Consider the following 8,773-nt stretch of genomic DNA (forward strand, 5'->3'; position numbering starts at 1 on the left):
GCCTTCTGCTACAAGGACTGCGGCTTACCAGGCGTGTCTAGCTGGTGGGGAGCCTGATGCCGCTGCTGCCCCGACATTGTGGAGTCTTTTCCTGAATGTACCACACGAGCACTGAATACTGAACTGTGAGGGTTAAACTGCGTTTGCTGATAAGTAATGTTGGTGTCTTTGATCTTCAGCTGCTACAGATATTCTCTCTCTCTCTCTCTCTCTCTCTCTCTCTCTCTCTCTCTCTCTCTCTCTCTCTCTCTCTCTCTCTCTCTCTCTCTCTCTCTCTCTCTCTCTCTCTCTCTCTCTCTCTCTTTGGTAAACTGGATATCATATTTGTAGAAAAATCTTCAGTTAAAATGGAATCTGTGTACTCCCTAATGCAAAAATAAGGACAAAAACATCTGAAATACGGAAATACGGTGTACTCTTTATTATGCCTGAGGAATTTCACTTGTATATTATGGAGTCAAAACAAGAATTATGCCAATCCGTTGTACCTTGGACATAGATTCTCTTCGAATCATGATATAAAAGTAAAGTAACCCACTTTTCCATCTAATAAACACACTGCTGTTTGAGTCTACCTTTCCTGATGGTGTGCAGATATCCAAATATTAGTTCAGGCGAAGAAATGTAAAGATGTGTAAGTACTTGTCTTTGGGCGTTTAGCCAGGGGACGCCTGTCTAGAGTTCGTATACTGTGTTATAGTCGTCTTCAGCAGTTGTCCTGTCTGGCTTCAAAAGTCTCATCGGACGACTTGGAAGCCAAACTTGTTGGCGACGTACTCTATTTCGTGTTCGGTGCCGTCGGGCGCTACCCACGTGTACTCGCCTTCTACGGCCGTGCCCGCGATGCCCTCCTGCTCGTGCTCCAGGTGGTCCTCGTCGATGTCGATGATATCATTAGGACGAGCGGCAGCCAAGACCACCAAGCCAAGCAGAAACATCACCTGCAGTCAAGAAATTGATGAGTGAACTGATTCTCTGATACTTCCTCCAATCACTAAAAGTTAACAGAGACAGCCACCAGCCACACTTGTACTGAGGGAACAACACTCACCAGGAACTTCATGTTTGTGTGGTTGCAGGACAACAGCTGATGCTCTGCACCTGTCTCAGCCGTGTTATATACCCAGGGACGTCCTTCACTCATGAACGCGCTGAAATTTGGAAGTGACTGAGACCCCGTATGTTCCCTCCTCTAGTTCTGGCGTTCGGTGCGTTTTACTCCTGATCTGTTATAAAGTCAGTTGCGCAAACTTGTCAGGGAAATGTTTTTTCTATTAATTCATCAGGTTCTCCTGGAGTAACTTGATCAGCCATATACAAACACAAGTATTCACTGTAAACTTGGTGCTCCACCGACGTTATAAAAACTGGTTTTCTGTAATCTTTAATAAGTATGAGTTATAATGAGCCAGGTTTTATGTTAGGCCTAGTCCAACCTTTGAACAGAACTACTTAACAGGAAGCATATAGGGAAAAACAATGATCTAAGACCTAATAACACAAGGATTTATTTTGCCGATTATTGATATTACTTTCCATTAAGGTTGATTTACTTCATCATGAATCTATGCATCAATACAAGTATTGTACACCTGATAATGTTAACCACAGCAAGAGATATCTAAAAATTAACATCTCGCTTTTAAGACGAGATGGAGCTTTCAGTAAGAAGTAACCTCTAAGGCCGTCTAGTTTTAAGAGTATTTCTTTTTAGTCTGCACCATTATAGAAGAGTGTCTCACGATATTTTATTGTTCGATGTTTATTCATCATATGATTTCCATCTATCAGGACAGAGGATCAAATCAAGTAATCTTCCCAAGTAAAAGAAAATCTACATAACAAGATCCTGAAAATGTTTGTTTGCAACAACACTTCAGTCAACGTCTTCAGATTCTGCTAACGACGCATCCTGATACCTTACATCCCACACCTTGCAGACCTTTGACTTCGTGCACACAGCATCAGTAGATTCGGTGTGGATACTCCAACGCTCACGACGATATCTACGTCGTCTGATCAACCACACCGTCCAGAGCCACTCGTAGATCCATCCTCTGGGAAAACAGTGTCAAGTGAGGTGAGTTTAGCTTCGCATTGATCATGGATTTCAGTGGTCGCGTTCATCTGAAACTGTTTTTCTTATTTTCTTTCTTTCATCATTAGCCGCGATTTTTGACAATGGGGATCGTAGACTTCAGTGAACGCGTTCACCTGATAATAGAAAATGAAACTCAGTGATCATATTAGAGTACATGGAAGGACATTAGAATGTCAAAGAATAAGACTTATGATGGTCCATTACGATGTGATCTATCGTAGCGACCGAGACTTTTGGATGTTAATGTGCTGAGATGCAACTGGAGGGATGTCTGATCATTATCTTGTGGAGGCGAAGGTGAATATTTGTAGGGGTTTTCAGAAAAGAAGAGAGAATGTTGGGGCAAAGAGAGTGGTGAGAGCAAGTGAGCTTGGGAAGGAGACTTGTGTGAGGAAGTACCAGGAGAGACTGAGTATAGAATGGAAAAAGGTGAGAACAAAGGACGTAAGGGGAGTGGGGGAGGAATGGGATGTATTTAGGGAAGCAGTGATGGCTTGCGCAAAAGATGCTTGCGGAATGAGAAGCGTGGGAGGTGGCTTGATTAGAAAGGGTAGTGAGTGGTGGGATGAAGAGGAAAGATTATTAGTGAAAGAGAAGAGACAGGCATTTGAACGACTTTTGCAGGGAAAAAATGCAAATGAATGGGAGATGTATAAAAGAAAGAGGCAGGTCAAGAGAAAGGTGCAAGTGGTGAGAAAGAGGGCAAATGAGAGTTGGGGTGAGAGAGTATCATTAAATTTAAGTGAGAATAAAAAGATGTTTTGGAAGGAGGTAAATAAAGTGCGTGAGACAAGGGAGCAAATGGGAACATCAGTGAAGGGGGCTAATGGGGAGGTGATAACAAGTAGTGGTGATGTGAGAAGGAGATGGAGTGAGTATTTTGAAGGTTTGTTGAATGCGTTTGATGATATAGTGGCAGATATAGGGTGTTTTGGTCGAGATGGTGTGCAGAGTGAAAGGGTTAGGGAAAATGATTTGGTAAACAGAGAAGAGGTGGTAAAAGCTTTGCGGAAGATGAAAGCCGGCAAGGCAGCGAGTTTGGATGGTATTGCCGTGGAATTTGTTAAAAAAGTGGGTGACTGTATTGTTGACTGGTTGGTAAGGTTATTTAATGTATGTATGATTCATGGTGAGGTGCCTGAGGTTTGGCGGAATGCTTGCATAGTGCCATTGTAAAAAGGGGATAAGTGTGAGTGCTCAAATTACAGAGGTATAAGTTTGTTGAGTATTCCTGGTAAATTATATGCGAGGGTATTGATTGAGAGGGTGAAGGCATGTACAGAGAATCAGATTGGGGAAGGGTAGTGCAATTCAGAAGTGGTAGAGGATGTGTGGATCAGGTGTTTGCTTTGAAGAATGTATGTGAGAAATACTTAGAAAAGCAAATGGATTTGTATGTAGCATTTATGGATCTGGAGAAGGCATATGATAGAGTTGATAGAAATTCTCTGAGGAAGGTATTAAGAATATATGGTGTGGGAGGTAAGTTCCTAGAACAATGAAAAGTCTTTACCAAGGATTTAAGGCATGTGTACGAGTAGGAAGATTGAAGAGTGATTATTTCCCAGTGAATATCGGTTTGCGTCAGGGGTGTGTGACGTCCCCAAGGTTGTATACTTTGTTTTTGAATGCAGTGGTTAGGGAAGTAAATGCAAGAGTTTTGGAGAGATGGGCGAGTATGCAGCCTGTTGGCGATAGGAGAGTTTTGGAAGTGAGTCAGTTGTTGTGAGAAACTGTAGCAAAACTGAGTTTGGAAAAGTGTGTGAGAGGAGAATGTTGAGAGTAAATGAGAATAAAAGCTAGGTATTAGGTTTAGTAGTTTTCAGGGAAAAGTTTACTGGGATGCAAGTTTGAATGGAGAAAAACTGGAGGAAGGGAAGTTTTTAGATATCTGGGAGTGGACTAAGCAGCGGATGAAACCATGGAAGCAGAAGTGAGTCACAGGGTAGAGGAGGGGTCGAAGGTTCTATGAGAGATAATGTGTGGAAGGATAGAGCATTATCTTGGAGAGCAAAAATGGGTATGTTTGAAGGAACAGAATGTCAAACAATATTATATGGTTGCATTGGAGGTGGAAGGAAGAATTGAAAAAGATTTTGAGCGATCGGGGCATGAATATACAGGAGGGTGAGAGGCGTGCAAGGAACAGAGTGAATTGGAACGATGTGGTATACCGGTGTCGACGTGTTTTCAGTGGAATGAATCAGGGCATGTGAAGCGTCTGGGGGTAAACCACGGGTAGGTCTGTTGGGCCTGGATGAGGATACGAAGCTTTGGTGTCGGTGCATTACACGTTACAACTAGAGTCTGTTTTTCTGGCGCTACCCCACTGAAGTGGGGGTAGCGATGATACTTCCCTTGGTGCGGGGTAGCGAATAACTACCCTTTCTAATCTGCCCACCTCCCACCTTCATCATGACACATGCATCGTTTGCGAAAGCCATCACTGCTTCCCTAAATACATCCCATTCCTCACCTATTCCCCTCACGTCATTTGCTCTCACCTTTTGCAATTCTACACTCAATCTTTCCTGGTATTTCTTCATACAAATCTCCTTTCCAAGCTCACTTACTCTCATTAATCTCTCCTCTGTAACATTCTCTCTTCTTTTTTGAAAAACTCCACAAATGTTCACCTTCGCCTCCACATGACAGCTGCCCCTCTCAGCACAATAACATCCAAGGTTTCTCTTTTACACACCTATCAATTAACATGTCATTTCAGCGCACACAGCCACAAGCTCTTCACCATTTCCATTTCACAACACTAAGAATAACATGTATACCAATTATAATCCCAACTGCCACATTATTCCCCTTCGCATTTAAATCACCCATCACTATAACCTGTTCTTGTGCATCAAAGCTGTTCACACACACGCAGCTGCTCCCAAAACACCTACCTGTCAATTTCTTTCTTATCATGACTAGGTGCATAGGAACCAGTGATCACCTATCTATCTCTACCCACTTTTAGTTTTATCTACATCACTCTAAAATTTACCTTCTTACAGTCTATCACATACTTCCACAACTCCTGCTTCAGAAGTAATGCTACTCCTTCCTTAGCAATTGTCTTCTCACCAACCCTAGACTGTACTTTCAAGACTTTCCAAAATCACTCTTCCCCTTTACCCTTGAGCTTCATTTTACTGCGTTTATAGCTCCCGACGGCACCAAACCCGAAATAGAATACATCGCCGACATGTTTGTCATCTGTGCCGTTCGTTGAGACATTTGAAGGAAGACAAGACAACTGCTGAAGGCGACCATTACATGGCATATGAACTCTAGACAGGCGTCCTCTGGCTAGACGCCTAAAGATAAGCACGTACATATCTTTACATTTTTACGCTGAACTGATATTTGTTGGATGTATCTGTACCATTAACAATGGATGGTTCAGAAATAAGTGTATTGATTTAAAAGAATCGTAAAAGTTCTTCATATTCTTTGTTCTAACCTCTCATTTCCTTGAAGTCAATAAACATCCTAACAAAATTGAAAAAAGATATATCCAAGGTACAAGAACAACAACAGGCTTGGCATAATATCTCTTTTGACTCCATGAAATACAAGCAACATATGACCCAGCACAATAAAATACTTAGTCTTTTACGAGTCTTTTTGTCGTTATGTTTGCATGGGGGAATATTCAGATCTTTGATTTTGAACTTACAGTTTCTCGTGAAAAATAATCTGTGATATTCAATCTGTTATATCTTAAGAGAAAGACTTACTTAGATAAATAAACCACACAGAATAAGCGAGATGATCTAGCCATAACACCGAATATAAAATGCATTTTCCTTAAAAGTACTGGAATAAAATGATAGCAAAGCAAAGTCCCCCTCCCCACCCTTCACCTGCTCTGGTACACGCTAAATGGAAAACAGGGAGATTAAATACCTCGTTCAACATGAACATATCTTGCATATCATCACCAACGACATGCATCCCTTCTCTTGTTATCATAAAGACAATAGTAATTAGAAGCTTAATCTCTAGCCTCTCGACTAACCGTGCTAATGTTATTCCTGATGTTGAAGAATGATACAGTAATTCTTATTCGCTCTCTGAAAGTAGGTGACATGGTTATCAGTGTTGGTTTGTAACCGCAGCATGGCCAGTGAAGGATCAATGGGTGAGAAGGTAGCATGATCTTCCACAGTGCTTCGATTAGTGATTCGGTTAACTATTCCATGCTAAAGAGTGACAAGTAATGATATAGCCTAGTTACGAAGATATCAATGATGTTCGTCTGAACAATGTTTTCTGGAAGATTATTCCACGCATGAATAATGTCGCTGGTAAACAAACATTCCGTGCAGTCCAGATTGAATCGGTGGCTTCTATGTTTTAGTTCATTTTCTCTTGTCGATAATGCTGGCGCTACTGTAAAAGGATTTTCAGTATCGATGTTATTGAATCCTTCACTTGTTTCAAAACATTTATTTTGTCCCGGAGGCTCCTCTTCCTAAGGAAATAAAAAAAATTCAAGTCTCATTCTCCCTTCACATGGTTTATCGCGCAAGGAAGGTATAAATTTAGTTCCTCCTCGCTCCACTATTTCCGATTTAGAAACATCCTTGCTTTAGTGCTGGCTCAAAACTGCATTGTATTGTCGAGGTGTGATCAGACGAGACTCATATATACTGGCAGTATCATATGCTTGATTATGTAAAGTTTCTGTAAAGTTTATGTAAAGTTTCCTTTAATGGATCATAACATCCTATTTGCATTCTTAAAAGTTTCATACAAATGCTGGAAGACTTTAAAGTTATAGGAGAGAGAGAGAGAGAGAGAGAGAGAGAGAGAGAGAGAGAGAGAGAGAGAGAGAGAGAGAGAGAGAGAGAGAGAGAGAGAGAGAGAGAGAGAGAGAGAGAACATTCACATATCATAACGTTTCCCTAATAAGTCACATGGCAAGTTTTCAAATATTTATAGTGAATGACATGGCAGGAGTAACAAATGTCTTAGTCAAGAATATTTTGGATGAAGTGAAAATGTGGGAGAAAATGAAAAGATAAATTAGAACTCGGCAGATTATTTGTGTTCGTGAATCATTGACAAATGTAAATGCTCTAGGAAGTGGGAACGTGGAAAGAGGGAAGAGATATCCTCGGCTTCCTTGTTCAGTGTTTGAAGATATAAGTCAATCCTCGTGTGGCCCTTCTCTACACATAAGTAATGGGAAGCAGCAGCCAAAAGCGCTCTGCAAAGCTGCGCCATAGTGTCAGGGACGAACGCAGATAACTCACGGGAATAGTGGACAATATATAACACCTGCAAAACGGAAAACAAGCAAGAAAATGATGGTAAACAGAATATGATGGTTGGAGAGACATGAAAACTGGAGAATGAATGAGACGAGAGGCTTCTGATCACATTTTGGCAAATACAGAGATGCACGAAGGGTGACAACAGATATGAGAGCAATCGTCGTCCATGCTAGGACGAATAAAACCTCTATACATATAGAAGAGCTTCTCCTACAACACATCATTATAACGTCCATACTTCATCCCGAGCATTTGAGAAGTAGATTTGTGACACTAATCACGTTGGGATAGACTGCAGGAAGATATGGATATTCATGCCAAAGTATTTCTATCAATTCATGGTTCAATTGAAGAGTTTTGAAAAGTGAGTAGAGAGGAACAGATGATATCTAGAAGTAAATATAGGTACAAATTACTATTCATCACAGATGAATTATCCAGGTAAAGTCTACAACGTTAACGTCCATACAACTCTATATAAACATCTGTAAATTTGGTTAGTTCCTCGGCCGCTGAAAACCTTGCCAGGCCATTGATCAAGTGATCTACACCCTTTTATGCGATCCAGATTATAGAAATATTCTGAATATGAGAAGGTCACACTTCCTGCAGATTTACGCCTTTAATATCAAGATCTCACTTTAATGTGACCTTTAGACTTTACAGAAGTTGTGCGACTTAAACACATGAGAATATAATTTCCCAACTTGTGACTTCGGGAACTGTGAAAAAATTGAGTAAATGTTCAGTCAGTCTAGAAACTGTTGTATGTGAATTTTGAGACTATTATGTTACCTTACAACGAAGATAAAGTTTGTATAGGTATAAAACTAACATTGGAAGAAACGTGCAGCCGATGAAAGGGGTGTTGCATGTGAATTCCATAGTCTACAATGTTTCCTTATATCATAGGTTATAATCTTAAAGGCACAAAATCAACATTTACTCCGCGTTGTTTCCTTTAGAAACCTGGACAGATATCTGAGGCTGTGGTCGCCTTCTGCTACAAGGACTGCGGCTTACCAGGCGTGTCTAGCTGGTGGGGAGCCTGATGGAGCTGCTGCCCCGAAATTGTGGAGTCTTTTCCTGAATGTACCACACGAGCAATGAATACTGAACTGTGAGGGTTAAACTGCGTTTACTGATAAGTAATGTTGGTGTCTTTGATCTTCAGCTGCTACAGATATTCTCTCTCTCTCTCTCTCTCTCTCTCTCTCTCTCTCTCTCTCTCTCTCTCTCTCTCTCTCTCTCTCTCTCTCTCTCTCTCTCTCTCTCTCTCTCTCTCTCTGGTAAACTGGATATCATATTTGTAGAAAAATCTTCAGTTCAAAATGGAATCTGTGTACTCCCTAATGCAAAAATAAGGACAAAAACATCTGAAATACGGAAA

The 8,773-nt window shown here is 40.9% G+C and overlaps 1 protein-coding gene across 1 annotated transcript; it reads right to left on the reverse strand.

The window, feature by feature from the left end:
• Positions 1 to 406: 406 nt before the first annotated feature.
• On the reverse strand, positions 407 to 1,205 carry LOC139757728 (cuticle protein CP575-like). The gene is made up of 2 exons (XM_071678479.1): positions 1,052 to 1,205; positions 407 to 941 (listed from the first exon to the last, which is right to left on the reverse strand). The coding sequence occupies exons 1-2, from the start codon at positions 1,142 to 1,144 to the stop codon at positions 738 to 740; spliced, it is 297 nt and encodes a 98-aa protein (XP_071534580.1). The 5' UTR covers positions 1,145 to 1,205; the 3' UTR covers positions 407 to 737.
• Positions 1,206 to 8,773: the final 7,568 nt, after the last annotated feature.

Source organism: Panulirus ornatus, chromosome 28 (assembly GCF_036320965.1).
Source record: "Panulirus ornatus isolate Po-2019 chromosome 28, ASM3632096v1, whole genome shotgun sequence".
NCBI classification, from domain to species: Eukaryota; Metazoa; Arthropoda; class Malacostraca; order Decapoda; family Palinuridae; genus Panulirus; species Panulirus ornatus.

Bases quoted from the DNA above. Each gene is read 5' to 3' on its own strand.
- LOC139757728 (XM_071678479.1), bottom strand. From the start codon at position 1,144: ATGAGTGAAGGACGTCCCTGGGTATATAACACGGCTGAGACAGGTGCA. The intron at 942-1,051 runs GTGAGTGTTGTT...TCTTGACTGCAG, and splicing joins ACACAAACATGAAGTTCCTG to GTGATGTTTCTGCTTGGCTT.